This window comes from Thunnus albacares, chromosome 19, assembly GCF_914725855.1.
Source record: "Thunnus albacares chromosome 19, fThuAlb1.1, whole genome shotgun sequence".
NCBI lineage: Eukaryota > Metazoa > Chordata > Actinopteri > Scombriformes > Scombridae > Thunnus > Thunnus albacares.
Genome location: NC_058124.1, coordinates 23,066,361 through 23,091,391, shown reverse-complemented (window position 1 = coordinate 23,091,391; position 25,031 = coordinate 23,066,361). Strand labels below are relative to the sequence as shown.

The 25,031-nt window shown below is 42.4% G+C and overlaps 1 protein-coding gene across 14 annotated transcripts in view; it reads right to left on the bottom strand.

Annotated features, from left to right (window-relative positions):
- macf1a (microtubule actin crosslinking factor 1a) overlaps nt 1-25,031 on the bottom strand; it is a 243,463-nt gene that overhangs the window by 87,297 nt on the left and 131,135 nt on the right. For 8 of the 14 annotated variants that reach the window (XM_044335220.1, XM_044335221.1, XM_044335226.1 and 5 more), the window contains 31 exons: nt 19,255-19,421; nt 18,732-18,844; nt 18,217-18,323; nt 17,666-17,785; nt 16,697-16,792; nt 16,041-16,168; nt 15,731-15,824; nt 15,047-15,201; nt 13,949-14,252; nt 13,532-13,660; nt 13,352-13,429; nt 12,450-12,611; nt 12,057-12,161; nt 11,471-11,566; nt 11,180-11,305; nt 8,515-8,667; nt 7,237-7,248; nt 5,290-5,444; nt 5,012-5,138; nt 4,624-4,807; nt 4,135-4,301; nt 3,284-3,462; nt 3,008-3,146; nt 2,709-2,902; nt 2,369-2,528; nt 2,052-2,135; nt 1,684-1,791; nt 1,439-1,537; nt 1,167-1,289; nt 843-934; nt 458-593 (listed from right to left, as the gene is read on the bottom strand). In XM_044335220.1, the coding sequence (XP_044191155.1) occupies nt 458-593; nt 843-934; nt 1,167-1,289; nt 1,439-1,537; nt 1,684-1,791; nt 2,052-2,135; nt 2,369-2,528; nt 2,709-2,902; nt 3,008-3,146; nt 3,284-3,462; nt 4,135-4,301; nt 4,624-4,807; nt 5,012-5,138; nt 5,290-5,444; nt 7,237-7,248; nt 8,515-8,667; nt 11,180-11,305; nt 11,471-11,566; nt 12,057-12,161; nt 12,450-12,611; nt 13,352-13,429; nt 13,532-13,660; nt 13,949-14,252; nt 15,047-15,201; nt 15,731-15,824; nt 16,041-16,168; nt 16,697-16,792; nt 17,666-17,785; nt 18,217-18,323; nt 18,732-18,844; nt 19,255-19,421 (4,092 nt within the window). The remainder of the gene's footprint in view (nt 1-457; nt 594-842; nt 935-1,166; nt 1,290-1,438; nt 1,538-1,683; nt 1,792-2,051; nt 2,136-2,368; nt 2,529-2,708; nt 2,903-3,007; nt 3,147-3,283; nt 3,463-4,134; nt 4,302-4,623; nt 4,808-5,011; nt 5,139-5,289; nt 5,445-7,236; nt 7,249-8,514; nt 8,668-11,179; nt 11,306-11,470; nt 11,567-12,056; nt 12,162-12,449; nt 12,612-13,351; nt 13,430-13,531; nt 13,661-13,948; nt 14,253-15,046; nt 15,202-15,730; nt 15,825-16,040; nt 16,169-16,696; nt 16,793-17,665; nt 17,786-18,216; nt 18,324-18,731; nt 18,845-19,254; nt 19,422-25,031) is intronic. The other 6 variants (XM_044335229.1, XM_044335232.1, XM_044335233.1 and 3 more) reach the window with 1 other exon arrangement.

Here is a 25,031-nt window from a genome sequence, read left to right as displayed (position 1 = left end):
TGACGAAGGCTACAGCAGCACTTTTATCTCATTTTAATCTGTCAAATGATTCTACTACACAACTTCTCCTTAAATGGCAAAGAAGGAGGTCAAACAAAAGTGCCAAAAAATATTTTTAGATCATCTGAATACACGTCTGAATAGGGTCTGTAATGTTTGTTAAAACAAACCATGTCAATGAGTGAGATTCTTCAATAGTGGTGATGTTTATCAAAAATGCACACACTGTGAATACACAACATGCTGTACAACACACACACACATACACACACACACTCACACTCTTGCTGGCCCACGCACGAACACACACTTAGCTCAGCTTGTAAGCGTATTCAGACTCAAAGTAACATTTTACCTTCACAATTACATTTTCTCAAGCTGGCGTAAGCGGAATACGTTTGGTCATAAATCTGTACACCCCCTCCCCAGTCTCAACCCATCCCTCCAACCAATCTACCTTTCTTTCCTCCTCTTTGGCAAGTTGCTGCTCCAGCTGCTGCAGCTGCTGGGTGGAGCTTTCACACAGCTGGCTGTAGGTGGCCTTCAACTCGTCCAGCTGGGCTTCCACATGAGCACGCTCCTCTGGGGACAACCTGGATCGGACACAAAGGAGAAGGTCAGAGCAGGTGGAGTGATGAGAGATAGTGTGCATTCAGCTATGTGAAAACCTAATGTCAAGAAAGTGTATTATGTGCAGTATATGTAGGGGGTGACTAGGTTTACATGTACTGCATGTGTACTGGGTGTTGCTCTAAACTGGTTTCTCAGGTAAAGTCATGTATGTGTGGTGTCTGCGTTTGGGAAGCATATAAAATGTGTGTGTGATCATGCATGTGACTTACTTGCTAGCCTGTTTAGAAAGTAGGAAGACCTGTGTGCTCCTGATGGCTTCAGCCACTTCATCTTTCTTGGCTGCTAGTTGTTCACTGATGGCCTTGAGCGAACATACATGCATAATGTGCTTAGTACAGAGCAACCACCATCAGCAGTTAATCAGCAAATGACATTTAATTTATGAAAACATACTTTTTTGCATTAGTTCAAGTATATAAAAAGTTATGAGCTGCAGAACAAACAGCTCTGAGCAGCTCTACTGGTATACATGGATGTTAAGCTTGTCTGTAGAATAATGCGTATAGCCAAAATATATCAGATTTCTGTTGTACCTGTTGAGCAGCAAGTGAAGACTCAGCATTGGGGCCCCCAGCTCGTCCCTGGAGGCCTTTGACCCAGCCCAGTAGGTCTGAAACCTGGCCCACCCTGGCCTGCTTCTCTTCCTCTACCTCTTTCTGCAGATATTAAAACAAAGCTCTGTAAGCTATAACTCAAACAACTGAACCTATTTAGCTGATTGCTGACATCTTTTCAGAGTGATTTATGTTGACCTAAAATTCCAGGCTAATGTGAAATTGATGGTGAAAGTAAAGTTAAGACCCACCTCTTCTTCCTCTAGTCTTCTCAGTGCATCACTGATGTACTTTACGTGTTGGGTTGTCAGGGTGACCAAAGCTGTGTAGCGCGTGCGCAAGTCCATAAACTGGAGAGACAAACCGAGAAGTGATTACAGCACATCAGTTACTGCATGGGTAAATATATTCAGACAAAAACAATAAACCAAACAATTTATTTATCAAGAATCTTCTGATATCAATCAAAATAGTAAACCAGCATCTGTATCCTTACCTCCTGAGTGATGGCGTCAGAAGAAGAGTGCATCCTCCTCCTCTTGACAGGCGACTTGTGTGTAGACTCTACGAAGGCTCTGTAGGTCATCAGCTGTAGTTCAAAGTCCTGCAGGATACAGGCATGGTGGGACACAATTAGATAAAAATGGCAGCTCTGCAATCTTAATACTTGTAATTATTACAAAGGTCTGCATCGGAGTTTTAGTCAAGGTCAGAGGTCCAGAACAGTGGGTGTGGGGTGAGGGAGAAGATGGTGCATAATCAAAGGGGGTTGACGATACATCTCTCTCTCTCTTTACTATAAAAATCTTCAAATACTACTTTGCATATTTGAAATACTGTATATAAAAACAAACAGTCTCTTACCTTCACTGAGGTGCAGTACTGTTTGGAGTGAGTCTGGCACTCATCTAGTTTGGTCTGGTTCTGTTCAATCTCAGCTACTAATGCCTGAAGAAGAAAAATAACATATAATCAATAAAAGTCAATCACAATGAGTAAATTAATAATATTTTTCCCCACTATACAACATTTTATCCACATAAATCAATATCTCTATTACTGACTGACTCAATCATTTCTTAGAATCAGTCCATTGCATTTTATTATTGTCCAGGTAAACATCCATTCGGACATAATTTATAAATCTACAGATTTAAGTTGATTAAATCAATGTTACTAACCGTCTGCTGGGCCAGTTGTTCAGACAGCGCTTTGCTGTCTGCCTGTCCAGGTTGTGTATTTTCTTGTCTCTCTGTCGTCTCTTCGATCCACTTGACCAGAGCAGAATGACCATCTCTGTACTGCTGCAGAACTGAGCCCAGAGCCTCCAGATCTGTCCGTCTGGAGTCAAACAGGAAAAGACAACCAGAACATTTAACACATGCAAACACTCATTAAAAGTAAAGTATAAGTTTAGTGCACAGTTTAAGTTAGCATCGAATCCAACTGATTTCTCATTATGAATTCCTCTAAATAACTACAGTTAAGAGCTATTCCTCGTCGTCCTTGTGTCCTTCTCACCGTGTGTCGATCTGTTTCTTGATTGCTTTCCACCGGTCTGCCATCTGACTGGCTCTCTCCTGGTAGCGATCCAGCTCAGGGCTGCGGTCTGGGTGGAGCCTGCTGAGCTGAGACCCCACCTCTGTGGCACGACCGACCTCCGACTGCAGCGACTGGAAGATGCCCTCTTGCTCAGCGAGCTCAGCTTTCCACTTCTGGAGAGGGATGAGAAGAGGATGGAGGATAAGGATAAACAGCTTTACAACAGGACCTTTTTTCCTTTAAATGGCGACATGTTTAAGTGAGAGTGTGTCCCTTACCCCTAGTTGATCTCTGAGGTTTTGAATGGCCGTTGTGTCAGCAGGAACAATGTCTTCTTCACTTAGTCTGCTCTCGTACTTCCTGACCCGGCTCTCTGCTTCCTCCAGGCAATGCATCAGGACCTCTATTGTTTTTAATCTGGGGGAGGTAAAAGGTAAAGAGAGGTTCTAAATCATACATTTTTTAAGTGAAACTTTCATGGATTCATGCATATTCATGAGTTTACCAAAAAACTGAATGGCTGTATATGCTAGGAGAACAAAAACCTCACTAACTTTTCTAGGAAGACGGATGAGAGGTTGTGCAGTTTGTCTGTCTTCTCCACGGCCAAAGTGAGTTCAGACCGCAGGACAGGAATGCTGGATGACGACGGCTTCTCCTCGAAGAAACTGACGCAACGACGGGATACGTCTCCCAAACTGGAGCGCAGGGCGTCGAGCTCTGACTGCAGCTTCTGCACAACAAAGAGGATTACTGTCAGTAAGCTGTGAGTGATAAAGGAAAAAGTGGAATGTAAACAGTATCTCAAAGGGATTTTGTTTTAAATGTGGATCAAAAGATATGAGTTTAAAAAAAAAAATCAAGTTGATTCAGTCAAAATTAACACAATGCTCTACTTAAAATCAACACCTGTCTGATCAATATTTATAAATTCAATTCAAGCATACATTTTATATTAACCAATTTAAGTTTCACACAAAAAACTTGAAAGACATAATTCTGTAAATGATATAAAAAGTCATTTCAAAGAACAATATTATTATTATTTTTTATTTAACCTTTATTTATTCAGTGAAGTTTCACTGAGAGGAAGCCTCTTTTGCAGGAACTTCCTGAACACATTCACACAGTTACACACATTCACACCTGGAGCTGCCCAGTACAACCACAGTCTGATCTGCCGGCCACTGAGCAGCTCCACTGGAACAGCTGGGGTTAAGGGCCTTTCTCAAGGGCACCTCTGTGGTGGTAATGAAGGAGGGGCAAGTGCTGCTTTTTCACTTCTCCCACCCAGATCTATCCTGCTGGTCCTTACTTAACTTAATATTAACTTGTTTAAGTTAATATTAACTTAGTAAAGGGTGTTTATTGACTGTTGTAAACAGCAGATGGGACTCAAACCGACCTCTTGTTCTGCAATCTGGACCGTGCTGTCCAGGCTGTCTGTTGACAGCCGGCTGGGGGGCGGAGTCTGAATTGCATTCATCAGTCTCTTCTCAGCCTCGTTTAGACGCAGCGTGATGTTCTGCAGCTCCGACAGGTACGAGCGAGAGACTGACTCGTCCTTCTCCACTGGACAGAGAGAGAGAGCGTGACAGAGAAGTTATTACCGACATTTAATTTAGCGTCATACCTTTTTGCCTCTGTTCTAACATCATTGCTTAAATTAAGTACAGGATTTTGGTCATGTGATAACAGGTGGTCAAATAAGTTTTTCATCACAGTATATGTGTTCCCAAGGTAAAAACTGACCTCAACATTCAAGAGTGTGTACTGTTCAGCAGAGACAAATATTATCATTTCAAACATTTCATGGCAGGCAGGTGGGAAGTTTGGACTGTGTCTAAAAGGAGTGTTTGCGTCAGGCACTGCGTATTTGTCCATCCTGTCTCACCGGTTTCCATGTTGAGCAGCAGATCCTGGCAGTGCTGCTGGGCCTGCTGAACGTCCGTCTCCAGCTCTCGCCTTTCGGCCGGTGTGAACAGAGAGCTCTCTTTGCTGTCAGACAGAAAATCGGCCAACTGAGACTCCAGGTGATCCAGGACCTGCTGCCGCTCTGTCGGAGACTGGCAGCGAACCTGACAGGTGAGACACGGAGGCAGAAGGTGAGTACGACAGAGCAGAAGAGGAGGACAGGAACGACAGAATAGAACAGACTGATACAGAACAACAGATTGAACTACAACAGAGCAGAATAGCCATAAATTCCTCCTCCTTGAAATTATAGATAATGGACCAATTGCCACTCGCGCACACACACACACACACACACTGAGTCTCACCGAGTCCAGGTTCCATCCGGAGACAGTCCTGACGTCTTTGAGCAGGTAGTGCCAGGACACCACACTCTTCATGTTTACATGGAGCTGATGCCACAGAGACATGACCTTCTGGTACAACTGCTCTGTCCTGCACACACACACACAGAAAGAATAGACACAGCATGAATATACAACAACAAATTTTATTTTTTAAATTCTACTACCATGCAAATCATTTTAATGTTTAACACCCCGAACACTAATCCAGCTCCGTGTTATGTTTCCAGTATGTATCTCACCTGCTGGCTGTGTCAATGGCCTCCTGGTTTGGAGGCGGGACGGTGAAACACACCGAGGGGACCATGGCCTCGTTCCCTGTGGGACTGATCACTTTCCATTTGGTCCTCTGAGAGTTGTCCTCCAGCACACACTCCTCACCTCGGGTTATTGTGATCTGAGAGAAGGCAAGGGGTGCGGGATGGATGTAAAGACAGATAGAGAGGGAGAGAGGGAGAGAGAGAGAGAGAGAGAGAGAGAGAGAGGGATAGACGGAGCACAAATGGTGGATGAAAGAGGAAAATAGAAATGGAGCGCGATGGAGATTAGATTACGGGACGATGGATAGTGGAAACGAGAGACCAGAGGACAAAGAGAAGTTAGGAGCAGTGAGAGTAAGGATGAAGGTTGCGAGATGAAGGAGTGAAAAGACAGAGAACGATTACAGGGGAAAGGAAGAGGGATTGTGATATCAGTGTAGTACAAAGGTAGAGGAAGTTATGTGATGATAAAACAGATTAAAAGATGTGAAATGAGAGGTAGAAAAGAGGAAGAAAGCAAGGGAGGTGAAATCAGGGGGAGAGAAGAAACAAAATGTAAACCGAAAGCCGATAGCAACAAAACGCAACAAAAAATGCAAACATTTATGGATTTCATGAGGTTAGCAGAAGCCCTAAAAATGATATTATATCAGAGAACCTGCCACACAAGTTGATTTACACTTTTAAACAAAAAGTTTTTTATTGTGAAAGCAGCAATATTTTCCAAACTCAAGAGTGAGTTTTATTCCCACCTGGGCTGGATTTCACAAATTCACCCGTGCAGAAAGTTAAAAAAAAAAAAAAAACAACCTTTCTGACCTGGTGATTTTAAGAAACCCAGCGCAAGAGGAAAACAAGACGAGAGTTTGGGAGTTTTAGAAGCTGGCAAATTCAGTGTAGTTTAAAAATAAACACACAAGGCGAAGCCATGACTGCTGGGAAATGTTTTAGGGCTGCACATAAAAGGTTACAGCTGTATCGCCTCCCTCACCCACCACCCTCTCTCACCCCTTCCCTGCACACACATATCAATACATCAGTTAACGTAAGGCTATGCACGTATACAGTCACTATATGAAATGTAAATAAAGCTTAAAGCTGTGACTTTTTAATCGTCCGGCTGACTGAATGAACCCGGAAGGCACTGATGGTGTTAAAGTCAGTTCAGTTCAGTTCAGCTCAGTGATTGCCACCTGCTCTTATCCACTGCTCTCAGTCTATCTCATCATGTTGTAGCTAAACCTTTCAATGTGTTTTATAGAACTCCAAGTCAATTTAATCCTCTTAATAATTGGATCTGTACAAAATTTCACTATGTTTGAAGATTTTTTGTCACTGATTATATAGTTTGTTCACTTTTTTTTTTAAGTGGATCACAGTTGCGTCACTGTTCATAATACCATGAAGCTACAGTGCTGCTTCTGACTGTCATTAAGTTTTTCATTGTTAAAGATTTGTTTGTTAATGTAACTGCAATGTATTCAAGAAAATCAGGTGCAGTTCTCTGTAACAAAACTGTAAATAAATGCAGAATCATTTTGTGTGCCCACCATATTAATCAATATGTGAAATTATTAGTATGTTCAAGAGGACACTAAGAGAACGGTGGGGACACAGAGAGAAAATGAATGAAATATAATATAAAAAATAATATAAAGAGGTGTCTATTTCTTCAAATTTCCTTTGAGATGACTACATTTTCTCTGCAAACAGCCTTTGCAATATTTTACCTAATCATACACACATTCTGTCCGGCCAATTTTACTCCCAAGAAACCTACCAGAGTAGATTTCAATCAGTGTCCACAGATTATATCACTGACTGCAAAACTGTACCTGAAATCAGCTGAAAAGAGAGGCGCAACCACAGCATAGTGTGTGCAGTGTAAGAATATCTGAGGTGAGAGAGGGAGAATATAGGCAGCTATACCTGAACGTTTGTCTTGCCAGCCCAGCCGACAGACGAGAGGAAGGGAAGAAGATGAGGAGGAGGAGGAGGAGGAGGAGGAGGAGAAGGAAAAGGAGGGAGTGAGAGGGGAGAGGTACATGAGGGTATGGAGAGAAAGGAGAAGACACAGGAAAGTGAAGGAGAGAAAGATTACTTTTGGTAATGTGCAACTTTGTCCAGAAGTTTGATGAATATCAGCACACACTACTTTATTTTAGAATAACTTTGGCAGCTTGCATCATACTGCTTTTTTTTTTTTAATTCAAATCAGTGATGCGGTAAGACCAAACCACGTTCCTCCTTTACCTGGAAACAACACCTCAAATACAGTTCGCTTCACTGAGCAGATTGACTGAGAGGAATATACCGCTGCAGACTAAAATAGCAGCATAAGAGGCACCTGCATGTCCATGAAGTGCTGCTGGGTGCTGCTTTTCAAATGAACTCGCACAGGGGATGAGGCGGATGTATAATTGATTGGTTTCTAGATCCCCGGAGAACATCACAGCAGAGAGTGAGATGAAGAGAGAAAAATCACCGGTTTCTTTGAGTGTTACAGTATATAAAAGAGCCACTGAGGGGGAAAAAAAACAATCCACAACTTCACTTCTCCTCTCAATTGTTTCTTTACTTCAAAGTGTCTTGTGGTTATTTCGGGGCTTTTATAAAGATTCAAGTCGCAGAGACAAAGCGCATCTCAGTTTTCTGAGGAGAACAAAGAAAAAGCTCATCTATTGTGAGAACTATGTCAATAATATGTTCTGGATCATAGTTATTATTCTAAATTGAGCGCTGCTGTTTGCACTTGCTAGTTAAAATGAAGTGTAACCAAAAAAAAAAAGTCTACAGTTGCAGTCTATTCATCAATACGGACCACCTAAGCTGAGAGAAGAGTTTGTGTCGACATGGTGATCAATCTAAAGAAGAAAAACACTGAAATTCACAGCGTGGAAGAAGCAGCTAAAATAGAGCAGCCACAAAGTAGTCGTGGTTTGTGGCGGGGGCTTGGAGAGGAAGTGCAGAGCAGAGAGGAGGAGGTTGGTGGTGAGGGTTCAAACAATAAGAGCAGTGAGGCCAGTGGTGAGCTCAGTGTATGCACATATTGGGACGACTTTGTCCGTGTAGTCATAGAGATCCTTGAACTTTCAAGACCGGCTTATTTTTTGCTCGACTAGATACAAAGAATTTCCAGAATCTTACAGGACGAGAGAAACATGCACTTAACACTTCATGAAATATAATATACGATGAGTCTCATACCTCTATTTGTCTGTAGTCGCAGATGGCTTTGATGGGCGTGGTCGTTCCCAGGGTGCTCTCTGCGCTGCGGGGGCGGAGCTGCACCACCGTCTTGGCCCGACCCACCAGGCTCGCCACCGTACTCCGGTACTCGATCAGCTGCTCCTTCTCCTCCTGCAGGGAGGATGAAATAATTAGACGTTTCAACTGTCAGTCAGGTTCAGGTTGTCGTTCGTCATACGGTCGCAGCGGCCTGTGAGTCAGACAGATGATCCTTTTTAATCAGTTTAACAGTCTGTCCATCATATCATGTGTACGTCAATTATATGTGACGGAAAACTGTTTAATTCATTAAAATGTGAGTCATATTATCGTTCACTCATAAACAAATGTGAATGTCCGCATAACCAGATGTTGAAATTAAAAAGCACTTCTTCCTGCACTGCCTATTATACACATTAAAAACTATCTGCTGTATCCTGTTGTCTTTCTTTCTTTATTTTAAACTACTTAACTCCGCCTAAATCATATCAAACACATTTACATGAGCCAGCGTTTCCCATCACAGTTATAATTAGCTGTATCCCATGAGGTGAGTGGACTCCTGACTCAGCTGCTTGTTAGCTTGGGCACTAACCATTAAACATTTAACTGTGTGCTCCTCACCCTGACAGGTAGAAATACACTTCATTTCTCTCTGGTCCACAGCAAGAGAGAGAGAGAGAGTCATTAAGGATTCATTAGAGAGAGACAAACAGAGACACCGGGTCGAAGGGAGAGGTAGAGACGGAGAGAGATGCCGACGTGGGGCCGGGGTTAATGACTTCAAACATTACACCACAGAAATGAATTTCCCACTGAGACGTCGTTCGCTGCAGTCAGCAACACCATTACAAGTCTAATGACAAGAAAAACTATTTATATGAACATAAATTCTAATGTAGGTGCATGAATGATTCCAGTTGGTTATTACTAAAAGTTTTAAATCATCAGAAAAGTGTTTAGTGCTTTTATGTATTTTCTTAAAGTTGCTTGAGTTCGTTATAATGTTTGCTCTGAATTTACAGTAAATTATTCCAAACATATGATCAAGAATCTGGTCAATTAAAAGCTGGGAATCAGTGTGTGTTGAGTTATTCCTTTATACTTAAAGATTTGTCTTGTATATTTAAAATACTGTGTTATCTATGTTTATTTACAGCAACTGCTTATGAAATCTATCCATGTATGAAAAGAACATTTAATATCAGAGAGCAAAGAAAATACAGGTAACAGGATGTAAACAAAACAGACAATGAACTAAATCAGCAGAGGTTTGATCAAACAGCTTTTCCTAAACCTTAATAAAAGGTGAAAGACTGATTTAATATCCTCTCCTCCGTTATTATCCGAGTCAAACAAAAGCTTCAGCTGCCTGTTTATTTGTCACATCTTTCAGAAGCATCTACAGTATCAGCTTCTCCCTCCCAGTGAAAGATGGAGCACGGCCAACTGGAAAGTTCATTAACTGGAGCCTGGAAACTGATTAACACACACACGCCCCAAACACGAGCGGATGCAAACGCACACAGATGTAAACACCGTCAGTGTGTGAATATAGACACATGCTGTACGTGACAATGCTGACTGCACACACACACACACACACACACAGAGCTGTGAAAAGAACAGCTGTTTGTGACACACACACACACACACACACACACCTCTTTATTAGGAGGATATGCTGACTGCTATGATCTGTGGAGTCTTGCCCGCATTAACTCTGCCATCTGTTTGAAGTCAGAGGTAGGTAGGTAGGTGTGTGTGTGTGTGAAGTATGTGTGAAGATGGCAGTCTCACAAATGTGCCACAGGGGGGGACGGTTCAGCAAAGGTTCTCTCTAACGGATTACGTCACCCTGTCATGTGTCGTGCTGCAGCAGACTGAGGCAGAACAATCAGGAGGACAGCGGTATGCTAACACTTGAGCTACTGTAGGTCTCTGTTGCTCCGGTGCAACAAAACAGTTAGAATACAGCTACATTATTCCTGTTAAAGCCTCGGTCCAGGATAATTTTTGATGTGTCATGTATTGATTTGCACTGTGCACACAAGGTGGCAGCATGGCCTCTAAGGACCTGAGGGATGCAGCAAACTGGGGTAAACAAATGACTTCATGTCTTTAGATATGACTGGTCAATGCAGGCTCCACAAGACCTTCATTTATTTTTGTCCAACATATAAACTAAAGCTGGAAATTAACATACGATGTAAAGATGTTCCATATTATGAAAGAAAAATGTCATTTTTTCATTCTTCAATTGATTGTCCTAAAATTAAGACCATCTTCTACTGTCAGCCATTAAGAAGCCTTGCTCAAGTGAATATATATAATATATAAGTGCTGTTTCTTCACTTTAACTGTAGAGGAAGTTCAAAGTTCAAATATCTACATATTGAAAAATACAAAAAGGGATAGTCAGAGGATTTTTAAAAAGGGGAATTCTCTGCAGGTGGACAAAATTCAGCAACGAAATCAGTGACAGGATCCAAATCTAGTCAGCTGTTCTGAGACGAGAAGATGTGATTATTCAACCGTGCAGCAAAAACTTTTTTGGCATTGTTCCCTGTTCATGAATTTACTGGAACAGGACCGAGAGTTGTAGATAAAAATCAGAGACGGGCGATTGAAAGAAGACAGATACCATTGAATCCTGCAGCAGGTCTTCCAGTTTGCTCAGTCTGCTGTTCTTGTCACAGGTGTACTGTCTCTTGATGGTTTCCTGGAGCTGACGCAGGTACGACTCACAGTCCCGTGCGTCGCTCATAAACTGACAAAAAGACGGGAAGAGAAAAAGTCAGGACATGAGATTTTCACAGGAACTGATTTTTATGACAAGAAGACTTAATTCATGTTTTTCAATTTTCAGATTAAAAGCCTAATTTCTGCTCATGAGCAAAAGCGTAGAGACATTTGTTACTGGCAACAGTCTCACCTGGAAGTAAGCTGTATTGTCTTTGAGATGCTGCTCCACACACACACACAGCTGGCCCACCCACTGCCACTGAGTCTGTAGCGCCGCACTGTAGGCCTGAAAAACATAAAAGTAGGACGAGGATGGAGGTGAAGGAGAGGGAGAGATTGTGTCACACTGCAGGTACAGTACACACCAGCCCCATGTTGTGAAATGACCGTTATGTATCTTCAAGGCTTTAACAAGGATGCTGATCAGCACATATAGAGTCACAATCATTTTCAAGTCTGCATTCTTTTTAATTGAGGATTGATGGACGACGTAACCAAATCCCAAATCTGTATTGTTATAGAAGCATTTGGTTTTGTTAGATACAATTAGCAGCTCCTCATGTTTGCCAAAAAGGTTTCCAAAAAGGTCACTGCTCTTTTAAAAATTATTATATCTGTGGGCTTTTTAAAATGTCATGGAGTTCACAGACAAGTGAAAACATTTACATTCTAATAAAAGTGTTTTGGTTGAACCGGTTCCCAAAAGTAAGTCACAGAGGCAAAAGCCGACATCCTGAAAGGTCATTTAGCCCGAATGAATAAAATCATAGATTCACCTCCACAGTCTGTTTGGCAGGATGGTTCTCTTGACACAGACGGCTGGCTGTTTCCTGGAGTGATCGCATCACATCTTGTTTCTCATCCAGCTCTAACCTCATTTCCTATAAATAGAACAGGAAAGGGAGGATGGTTCAAGTAGATGAGTGGCACTGGCCTGATGTTAAAAAATAGTGTTTGAGTGCATGTTAACAGAACTTGTAAACAGCTATTGTGACAAATAAACAGTGAAAGGAGTTGGTTTAATGCATAGCTAGTGTCTGTCTTTCAATAATGGATATAATAACATTCCTGTTCTCTGGAAAACTGGAGTATAATAGTCTGTAATTTGTGTTTTGTGACTTGACAGAGGAAACAATCGGTGTATCTGTCTGTGCCCTTCCTCCACTCACGCTGTATAGTTCTCTCTTGGCGTTTATGTTGGTGTTGTTGTCGCTCCAGTCGTAGGCAATCTCCTCCTCCTCCCTCTCGTTGAGCCAGATCAGCTCCTCAGTGCAGTGCGACACGAATGCGTGCAGGCTCTCCAAGCTCCGCAGGCGCCATGACGAATGTTCCTATGGCAACCACACAAACATCATCATTATGCTGATCAGCAGTGCAGAGGGGGAAGTTAAAAAAACATCCTCGGGTTCTCTGGCTGTTTGGATTGTACTTCTGGTTTTATATGGAATTTGAGGACACTCTTTTCATTGTAAGAATACAAAACCTCTTCAGAGGCATCATTTTCCAGCATGTAATTTCTTTAAACATATCAAAGAAGGTTGATTTTTGATCACCTCCATTTTCCTGCAGCATATACTGTATATATATTGCTTTATGATACTGTTTACAGTTAGCAAAATCACTAATATATCTACTCTTCTACTTAAATTTGCAGTTACTAAACAAACATTTGTGGAGTTTTTGCTAAAAGGATGCATTAACTCAGAAAGTAGCTGTAAGACACAGACGACTGTCAATGACCTGAGAGGAGAGTATGAGGCCTCAAGAGAGAATCTTTACCCCCCAAAAATAAGAAAGAAGCAAATATTCTTCAAGAAATACAAAATAAAATATATAAGCAGGTGTGCTGTGTGTGAGGAGGGTACGGGGGAACAAAGAAAGACAGAAAGAAGTTAAAGTGAGAGCAGATGTCAAATTGTCTGCTCTTAGCATGAGAGTCCTGTCATGCTATAATGGGATTAACTGAGGAAAGGGAAACAAAGAAGTACGTTCCCAAACACACACACACACACACACACACACACACACACACACACACACAAATACAACCCCTTCTTGATCTGAGACTGACCAGTAGTTTGCAGTATTGGTGCTCCAGCTTGGCCAGGGTTTCAGAGTAATTGCTCTTGAAGTTGGGAGAGACTTTAGCCTTAAGAGAGGAAAGTAAACACTTCATTACAAACCGCAGCTCTCTGCAGAAAACCTCTGTGTGTGTACAGCATGTGTTCATGCGAGTGTAATGTTTGTGTACCTCGTAGTTGCGTGCCTCCTGCAGACTGCTCATTAGCTCCTCGACTGCAGTGTGTATGTTATTGTGCTCTTGGAGGTTGTTTTCTACAGAAGGAAGATCTGCTCCCCATTCGGCACGCTCCAACAGCTCCTGAAACACGCAGAAACGCAGACTTTCACTTTTTAGTTAGGTTTCTACTTGTTTTTTCATTCAGTTTTCATTTTATTTGTGTAGCTATAATAGCTTTTAATTGTTTTCAGGTGTATAATGCCACTTTTTATTTCACATTGATGTGTTAATGTTACTTAATCTCCTGCTGTTTAATATTTAATGAAATTTTAAATAATTGCCTTTCCCTTCTAAATGTGAATGTTTTGGTCATATTGTTCCGTGTGGGATTTTGTAGAGATCTATAATTTAAATGCTACAGCGACTAACCTGTGTCTCCTCCACCCATCCGAGCAGCTCATAGATGAACCTCAGGCTGCCTTCGTCCTCTGATGAAGACATGGCCACGAGCTGAGAGCGGGCCATTGGCCGCCGCAGGAGCGCGGCGCCGACGGCTCCCACGGCACCCACAGCTCCCAGCAAGGTCTGGCCCAGTGACAGGCCGCTGTCAGTGGCTCGCTGGCTGGTCTGTTCTGTCACGGTGCTCCCCAGGGCCTGAGTGAAATGGCCTTTCCTGTAGACGCTGGAGCACTGCAGTCTGAGGGAGACCAGCTCCTCTTGAAGGCAGGAAACTCTGGTGATGAGACAAATATATATATTTACTGGAGGGGAGACTTATTCTTTTCCTTGATTTAATTTCCCCAGACATGCAGTGATACATGGAGGAAGCAGCTGTCTCCGACTATGAGAGCAGGAATGCATTAAAATCATAAGATATATGTTTTTAAATGTGCATTCATCTGTCCGATGGAGCACATAACTGTCTCACCATCTTGCTCTAAATGCTTAAATCATCGGGGAATTAATAAAGGGCAGATTGCCGACTTCTTATGAGATTTGAGGGGGAAAAAATGCTCAAAAGGTCAGATGATACATTTTTTCCAGATTATTTAATTATCTCGAGAGATGTGCTCCTATTAGAACGTAGATTGTCTGATAAGGTTATATTTGCAGTCCCTCATTAAAAGGGCATCAAACAATCACAGCCTTTCAAAATGGCTATTTGAGTAAGATTCATAAAATAATAATCTAAAACTGGTGGAGTAGCATGCAGATGAGCTACAAGATGGGGATTCTCTTTTTTCACTTTTGATTTATATCAGAGGACTTGATAAACAACAGAAGGTGAAACACATTAACTGTAGAAGATAATTATAGGATTTAATGGCAAAAGCAAAGCAACTTGTTGACCAACAGTTTAATGAAGTGTAATGAGCCGTTTGTACTCCCGCTTATTAAACTAAATTGTCTTTATTATACTAATTAAGTATACAAGGACCACTTTGATAAAGTTGAACCCTTTATTCAGGGCAGAATCACTGCCACACTAACCCTAACCTCTACAGATTCAACACCGACAAAACTCACCTGAACACCAGCTGCTCCACCTGGTAGTATTTCTCATCTCGGAGGACTTTGAGCTCCTGGTTGAGTTGTCTGATCAGAGACTCGCAGTCCTGCAGGTAACAGGCCAGTTCTCTCTCACACTGCACCGGCTCGCCGCTCTCGACTCGAGACATATCCTGGACAACGGAGGATTGCACGGTTTGATCAGATTTTTTGTTTGTTTGCTTTGTTCTTTCTTTACTTAGGTATGGTGCACTGAGGTTTAGTGTATCCCCAGGCACGGGCTCAGTAAAATAATACATTAAAACCTAAGTAGGTCTTATGAGGAAAGTAGGACAAAGCTGCAGCAAATATCAGACGGATTAATATAGTAAAAGTAAGAATATCACAAATGGGGGTTACAACACTGTAGTAGCTGAAAAACCTGTTGAGCATCACTATTTTGACTAAACTCTCTTCCTTAAAGCAGATGATTGGGGGAAAGAACATGCAGAGGAAGGAGAGGGTGTGTTTGCAGAAAGCAGGGGAAAGTGGTGAGTAAATATTTATTGTCCCAGAAGGGCGCTCGCTTTTACAGCTTAAACACATTAACACATTTTAAATTACCGTGTCAAATGATTTACTCCGCATGTGTGCATGTGTGTGTGTGTGTGTGTGTGAGGAAATTAAAAGGGGTGTTCAGATCAAAGAGGTTTCAGGACTCACAGCCTGTAACGTGTTCTTAGCGAGGGTGAGTTTCTCCTCACAGTCCAGAGCCATGTTCTGGATCTTATTGGCTCTCTGAAGCAGCAGCTCTAGCCTGAAAACACACACACACACACACACACACACACACACACACACACACACAGAAGGACAAAGGTTAAACAGGCATCTCATTGAAAATCAGACATGATGGGAAATTGAGTACAAGGAGTTACATCAGCATTTTCAATTTAATTATGTACATCCTGTTGAAAGTAGACATTTTAATGGATTTGTGTGTGTGTGTGTGTGTGTGTGTGCTTGTGTGTACCTCTCCACCGCAGGCCGTAGAGCCTTCTCTCTCTCCAGCATCTCCAGGATTAGTTTGCCCCACTCCTCCTCCAGGTCATTGGGATGGAGGCCCTGAGGAAGCTTAATACGACCAAATTCTATCCACACCTAGAAAACACACACACACACACACACACACACACAGTGGCTGAATATACACCCAACATCCCATCATGCTTCAGTGCAAGTGCACATACCGTACCGTAAAACGCACTAACAAACTCAAATTAAATGACTCCATTACATCAGCGGTTATATTTCCGAGTGATCATAAGTCACACCGCAGACAAACACTCTGGTAACATCAGCTGAGTGGGAATAAAGGAGGAACTATTATCGACTATCATGCGTTTGTGTTCAATTAAACAATCTGCCGCATTGATAACAGCGGGACGGTGGCGATCGCTTGGCTTCGGGAAACAGATGTATGACTGAAATCGCGCATCGGTAAGCAAACCCTCTATTTCTGTCTCTCGTTGACATGCTCATAATGCCCCTGAGCTCAACCCCATGATGCACAATGAGCCCTGCGCATGCTGCCAAATCTTGGTCAACTTCTGACTCATTTCCCCCCCCCCTCCTTCATGTTTCTCCTCCTCCTTCCGTCCCTCCCTCCTTCTTCCTGTTCACGCTTACCTCCAGCAGTTTGTAGAGGTGTTCGACGTGACCTTTCTCCCTCTCCTTCGCGGGGATCTCTGTCTCTTTGAAATGGACGTACTCGTTGTAAAGTGCCTGAAGAAGGAGAGACACAGTTAGTTATTGATGAACACTATGGGGTCAATATTGACACGAGCCTTGTTTAAGGTCAGACACAAAGTCAATACCTGTTATCAGAAGTAAAAGCTTTGTAATCACAGTATCTCTCCAAGGACGCTCAGCAGTCAGTTTCTCTACAGACATCTCAAGCCATGTATTTGACTTCTTCCTTTTCTCCCTCTTCTCTTTCGTGTCAACCATTATTTCCATCATTCCCTCCCTTCCTCAGCCTTACTTCTGCAAACTAACTGATTCCCTTAATTCACTTGTAATTCATTTATTCTCCTTTTCATCTGAATTCTTCACTCTCTTTTTATGCTCACTAAAAACCAGCGTCTGACATCATCCATTTTCCCTCTCCCTCCCTTCCTCCCTCCCTCCCTCCCTTCCTCCTTCCCTCCCTCCCCTCTCTGTCACTTTATTTATTCTCTCAAGGTTTTACAGAAATTGCTTGTCAGCTCCCTTTCTTCCAGGCTGCATGCTGGAGAGGCTGTAGAGATAAAGCTGAGAAAATAGATGAATATAGATACAAGATTCTCACCACGGCTGAATACATTTGTGAGAAACGCCTGTATTCATGTTGCTGAATTACAGCACACAAGATAATAAACACACAGCACATCTGTGTGTCATCAATTTTCACAAGATTAGGTGGGAAATATTTGCTGTTTTGAGGGTTACTGAACGTTACTAAAGAGAATGAGTGTCTTTCCCTTGACCTTTCTTTTATTCTTTGTGCATTAATTTGCTTATGCGGACATAAACTCAAAGACTAATTACAAACTAACTCAACTAACTAAATGTTAATAAAGGTAATAAAAGTAACAAGACAGGAGTATGAGCGCTCACCTTGAGTTCCACAGGATTTTGAGGGAAGTTCTTGTTGGCCATGAGGGCCGTATGCTGGCGGCTCCACTGGAGCAAAGAGGTGAACCTGGACTGATACTCTGACCAGCGGTGGTCCACCTCCTGACGACGGAGGAGAGAAGAGAGGGAGGAGAGGGAGGAGAAGATGAGAAGCAGTGACTTCATGGTGGGAAATGATACATAACAAATTCACAGGCTGCCTCAAATATGGTAAAAGACATTGTACAACATTTTTATAAAAAATAATTTATTATAAATCATCAGACCACTGTTAAATTAATTGCATCATTATTTGAAAGTTCCAGGTCATTACTTGTGGAGCTGCACACTTGACTAGCAAATAAAATGGGAGTTTAACATCCGCAGTGAGACTAAAGTAACAAACTGAACCAATTTGAGGCTATAAAGTACAAACAACAATGTGAGTGTTGTAGGAAATGCCATTAACCAGAAGAAAAGGGTGCAACATCCATCTGTTATTATGATAAATGAATGCACAGTAAAAATGGTGTAAATGGGTGAAAGTGACATACGTGTGCGGCGATGCCCTCTCCTCCCTCTGGGATTTTGGGGAAGGCATCATAGATGGAAGAGACGTAGGTGATGACCGACTTCTCATCTGGAGATGGAACATCAACGTCTGACAGGAGAGAGAATGAGAGATGTTAAAGAATAAATAGCTGCAAGAATAATAAATGTACAGATGTGACAACAACTGGACATTCAAACCACTAGAAAACTATATTTTTATCTTTCAAATACAAAATATGGAGCCATATAGAGGGTATACAGAAAATATGGACAATTAAAATGAAAAACAATTAAAAACATGAGGCATGTTCTTATATTGGGACATAAACAGACAAAAAAGCTTCCCGAGCAGCATAAATAATATGTAGCTGTTGACCTTTTTTAAGTGAGGAATCCATGAGTACAGCAGAAGCTCATTAGACAAAGCTCATTTATTAAAATGTGAAGTATCATAACATTGTAACTCTCAGCCTGACAGTTTATCAGACAGTTCATTCATTCAGATAAACAGTCTCACCCTCGGCATCCAGCAGTCTGGTCACCCCTAACGACTCGGCGATCTCGAAGGCCTGCTCGAGGTTCTCACGGTTACTCTGCCGTGACACCACCTCCATGTCGATCAGGTCTGGCCTGGAGAACACACACAGAGGGGGACGTGTCGGTGTGTTTTGTGTATTTGTGTCTGTCTATACAGCCTCTAATCTGCTGTATCTATTTACCAGCTTCTGCTTCTATTGTGTGTGCAGTGTACACAAGCCTACAGAGCCTTCAGAAAGTCCTGAACACCGTTGCAATTGAAATATTTTGTCACGTCATGTGTTGAAATATCTCATGTTAAACTGGTATTAAATCCCTCTGAATAAATATTCATGCAGTGTCATCTTGAGCACACTCAGGCCTGGGTTTATCTGCGTAGTTCTGTGTCAGCTTAGTGAACCTTCATTGGAGGATTTTTCTCTATTTCAGCTGGGAGTGTCACTGAGAAAGGCGTTGCATGCTAATGGACTACCGGTATCTAACTCTGAATACAGTCCTCTAACCTGTATCTGTGCAGCAGAGCGTTGAACATGCGTCCGTCGCTCCAGGATGAGGTGAAGTTGACACAGCGGAGGCCGGGGTAGCCTTCTGTCGCCTGCTGGCTCCATAATAACAGTTTCTCTTTGGCTGTGAGGTCGCCTGACTCTCCGCTCACATAGATCTCTGAAATCTGGATGGAAAAATAAGAGAGAGAGAGAGAAGGGGTTAGTATTGGGATATCCCGTCTTCAGAATTGCTATCAGAAAAACAAAATACTGGGGGAAAAAGAGAGAGAACAGTAATCCTCTGTTAAGTTGTGTTGCCAGATGTGCTGAAACAAACCGAGTCTCTTCTATGAAATCAAGCATCCACGCATGAAATCTTTGGAATTCAGCTTTATGCTTTCTAGATTTTGCTCCATTTATTACGTCCCATCACAGCGTGCTCACTAGCTCCACACCAGTCTCATCATCGTAACATACAGCAGACAAAATGAGCTTTTTTACTCTGACATACAGTCACAGCTGCAACCACGGTGAGTCTGCAGAAATATCCGACTCCTTTTCTCATGGATGCAAACTCTCCGGAGAGGTTTATGTCAATTTGATCCGACCTGTCGTCTCCCTTCCAAACCTCCATTTGTCTTCCTGGCAATTAACTCTCAATGTGTGTGTGTGTGTGTGTGTGTGTGAGTGAAACACGTATCTGAATCAGTTAATTTATGAAATTAGATATTAATGGCTCGTTTTTTTTCTTATTCCATTTCCTCCCTCCGTCCACAGTCTAGCCCGCTCATTAGCTGCCTGCCTCCACACGTCTCCTCTCCTCGCCTGCCTCCTCTCTCCTTCATCTCCCTCTGTCTCCCCCACCCTCCAACTGTCTCATCACTTTCTCCTGTTCTTTCATCTGTTCTGCTTCAGATGCTGATCAATCTGCTCTGCCTTCTAATACTTAATAGTTCTTTCCACCGACGGTGTACTGATACCAAACACGGATACGCCTGTAAAATCTGTTATTTTCTCAGCCAGGGACTTAAGATACCAACTAGCCTTAAAATTCAGCATCAGCCAGTCTTTCAGGAGCAGATTTTCGGTGTTTTTTCTTATTTTAGAACAGAAAGAATGATTACAGCAAGCAAAACCTGTTTTATTGTTCCTATGGGCACCTGACAACTGTTTTAAGACAAACCTGAACCTATCCTTTAATTTTTCATTTAAACTTTCTGACTTGTATGACAGTATATGTTGATCTGGGACAAATTATACTTGTAAACACAAAGGCGACAGATGCCTTTTGCTGGGCGCTGTTATACATGTACAGTGCATGTTTACTTGGGATGCGTCTGAAGGAGAAGTTGGGCTTCCATGGAGACTTGACAGCTGCTTTATTTATGTGTTTTCCCCCACTGAGCTACATGACCACTTTGGCCGTTTTCCCTCCTCTGCTGCATCCTTCTTCTTCTTCTCAATTTGCTCTTTTTTTAGGTCCATCTGTCTACAGTGACAAAGGCAGAGTGATATATTTGCGGTAACTGTGCTTGGCTGCCGTTATTGTCATCAGTATTCATCCCTCCTTCCCTCACTCGTTGTCCTGCACTCCTCCCCTCTCTCACTGTCTTTCTGTGTCTCTCCCTGCTGCTAATGTAGAGCACTATGAAGGTCCAGTGTTGTGCCAGGAGACTGCAGCAACAGCCAAAAAGACGAGGAGGGGGAGGGAGAGAAGGGAAAAGAGATGAAAAAGGCGAGCAGGCTCGACCACGGAGGAGAGGGGGTAACTTGCAAAAACGTACTGCATAGATACCAGCTTCACAATCTGTTCAAGTCCACATTCATTAAAAAAGACGACTGCATGCCCACATACATACAAAAAAAAAAAAACACAGTTCTAAAACTGTGCTGCATTAATGAGGACACCTCACTCCCAAAAATGTTAACATAAAGTTAAAATAGGTAAACGTTTCTGGCACAGAGCTGTGGACGCTCGCTGCAGTCGACTCCAGGCACCAGACACTCCCTCTGAACGCTACATGACTATCAGCACACATCCATCTATCCTTAAAGTGTTGACATTTCTACCAGCGTCTCATTGAGCACACACACACATTACGACGAGCAAACAGAGACGCGCAACGGAATCTGTGACTTGACGGGGAGTCGACAACAATGCGGATTCTGCTGTGTGTTTTCCCGCAGAGCTCCGTCTCTCTGTATGCATCTACGACCTCCTTTGCAGAGAAATACCCAGCATCTAATCCTCCGGCTGAATATTGATACAGCACTCTCTCTGTGTGTGTGTGTGTGAGGGCTGCATCTGCACAGAGGGCCCACACTGTCCCTGCAACACTGTCTCATACATCCGCTGTTTTCTGCACATCTGCCATTTATTTATTAATATATGAGAAAGGGTTTTCAGACGATTCGAACACGACCTGTGGTACAGTAGTTGTCTTGTTGTTGTCTATGTATGACTTGCGCACAAGGTTATGCGTTAGGCTGGAGCGAACAATGTGTGTAGTCATTAGAGCATGTCAAACTCACAGCAGCTGCTTTGCTAAATTAGCTTGCTAGCAAACACAGGCGAAAAAAAACAAGTGTTTAATTAACTCGACTGACTCCTCTGAAGCTCTAACTTGTAGCTTTAGAGCCAATAACAAGACAGTCCCCCTGTCATACTATCCAAAAGGTAATCAACCTTCCCTTTATTTCTGTTCATATGATACTGATAATTAGTGATCTGACACCACAACAACAAACTAATAACATTTACCGCACAACTAGCCTTCCTGCTTCGTTAAATGAATGAATCAATGAATGACTATGTGACCAGGTAAACCTTCACATGCACTTTACTGCACATAAGACTCAGTTAATGCACCCATTCAGACAACAAACAATGTAATAATACTGTATGTGTGAATATGACTGATTATAGTTTACAGTAAGTAGAGGCTACGCATGCAAAAACAGATCAAAGCACCGGTCACGTGACATGCCTATCATTGTGTTAAGTTTTCACTTCTCTCTGCAGTTGTACATCCTCTGCATGATATGATATGTGCAGCGTAATTGTTCATGTGCAAGTCTGACTCATACAAGCACACGAGCAGAAACACAAAGAGACATATGAGTGAGATAAGAGCGAGCAGCAGTTCAGTGGAGCCGTGATGCAGTCACATACATCTATGATCCACCAGCAGCCCCCCCCGCCCCCCCGCCCCCCGGGGGCTCTGGTTCGGCCCTCTTTTAGAAACATGGCCTCTTTGAAGTTTGCGGGGTGATGGAGGGAGAGCGAGGGATGGAGGGAGGGAGGGAGGGAGGAGATAACAATGAGAGGAAAATGGAGGATGGACAAGAGAAGATAAAAGCAGAAAAAAAATACGGTTTGATTGTTTTATTGGCACTTAAAACATAATGTGCCTCTCTAAACCTCTGGTTTTAAAGTCCTTAACAATGAAGGGTGGATGAAGGATAGATAGACAAGTGATGGATCGCTGGATAGCTTCAGACATCTGAGTGGTGGTTTTTAATGTGGGTAGGAATCCCCTTGAGGCTGAACGAAGCAGCCGTCTCACTGATGAATGCGCATTTCAAATCCTTTTTTATGCAGAGAAGGGTATCACACACACACCCACACACAAAGGACAGCTGCACTTTAAACCCAACACAGAGACGTCCTGACACGTACACACACACACACACCGCTCCCATGACACAGGAACACAGACAAGCCAGGAGTATTGATTATTTCTACCCAGTAAAAAAAAAAAAACCCTCTTAAGCATGGATCTCTGTGGAGCTGGGATCTACCGGTATCAGTGTGTGTTTGTATTTTTTTTTCCATTACTCAGCAACTGTGCATCAAATGAGAGATGTAGCACTTAACCGAACCTAACATGACGTCACCTGCTGTGCCGCACAACATTACTGTACTGCCTTCATCATGTGTTGGAGGACTAAACAAACTGTGGCAGCTGTCGTGAAAATCACCTGTCGTCAGTCGCTGTGTTACTGCAGTGGATGCAGCAGACTTTTCATTTTCAAGGCGCAGAAGAGCTTAACAGCTGTAAGTTTAATGCTTTCGCCCACATCATTCTTGCAACTGAGCCCCAACTCCTGTAAGCCAAATATAAACACATCCGGTACAAACATAAACTGAACAGGACCGTAATAAGCTGAGGTCCATCTAGATACCGCTTTGCAAAACACTGAGATCAAGAGCTTTCGGTCATGATAAATTAAGAGTCACACCCTCTACTCAAAACACAACATACTTTGTGGGTGAATTGCATCGACTTTTGAAGCCTCCGTCGGTGATGTAATGCTTATGGATTCCTCTCTGGTTGATTGTTGTAAATTGATACAAACAGAGAAGGGACAAAGAAGCCAATTTCCCATTTATATCTGGCCAGCTATCAACAAGAGTAATGGATGGAAAACCCTCCAAAAACAACCAACTTGGCACAGATATGAGGCACTGTGCCACAGACGCTTCTTGACAATGATTTACGTAAGTGCCATAGCAGGTTGGGATGGTAACCTCAACACTTTTTTGGTCCATATCGTACCAAATTGTGTCTGTGGTACTGCGCATAAAATATCAAAAGCTGGGATTAAATGTACAGTAAGATTCAGAATCTTTATTATTCTTTGATCAGAACCTTTGACCTGATTGAAATCAAAGTTTTGCCAGTTTTAATTTATCATAACAAAATACATGTGCGGCTATATAACATTTAAAGTTTAGGTTCTTAAGTAAAAATGTGTGTAAGTTTGGCTATCAGTACCAAAACTCTTGTCTTGTATTGACACCAGTATCTAAAACTTTCAAATGACATCCAGCTCTACCGGCGGGTAGTTTGCGACTAGGCAACAAACTGCTAGATTTGTGTAGCAGCAAACAAACAAACAGTCAAAATGTCATGTAGAAACACTACAATGTAAATCTCCAACAGAATAGAGTTGTAATAATGTTAAATGAACCGATCTCACCCTTGCTTAGCCCTAAACAACCTTAACCTTTTTCAACCACAACCACCAGCGCTAGACGCACAAAAAACAGTTATATTCTTTGCTGGGTAGGAAATGACAAGTTTCAGTTTTCAGCTAGAGGAAACCCTGTCATTTGATGCAATGACCCTTCCTTCACACATACACACGAACGCTCTGCCTGTCTGTCTCTCACATTCTAACAGACGTCAGCGTCGATCGAGTGTGTGTGCGGTGTGAGGAAACTAACAAGCAATGGAAAGACAAGAAAGGGAGGGAGGGAAGAAGGATATTGGGGAAGAAGGATGGAGAGACAGTCTGTTCTGCGTTGATTAGGCTCTGGGGACAGAGGCGGGAGGAACGGAGAGAAAGGCACAGCGCCTTTCAAGAGCTGATAACAACACACACATATATATAACCCTTCACGACCACAAGCATGGTATACAAAAGACAACAAAGGCACCCTCAGGGGTAATGTGTTCAGATTGCTTGTTTTGTCCAACCAGCAGTCCAAAACCCAATAATACTCAATTAATAATGATGAAAAACTGCAAATCCTCACATTTTAGAGGCTGAAAACAACAAATACTTGATATTTCCTTTGATAAAAGATGGTTAACGCATTACGATAATTGTTAATTAACTTTCTGTCAAGCAATTAATAGATTAATCCAGGGTTCCTCAACCTTTTTGGACCATTTTTTGCGTAATCATATTGTTTCCTGGTAGCAAATGTCTGAAGACCTGGTTCTAGTCAGTGGCTGAGGAGGTTGGGGCCACTGGATTAGGCAATTAATTGTTGTACTGTAGCACTA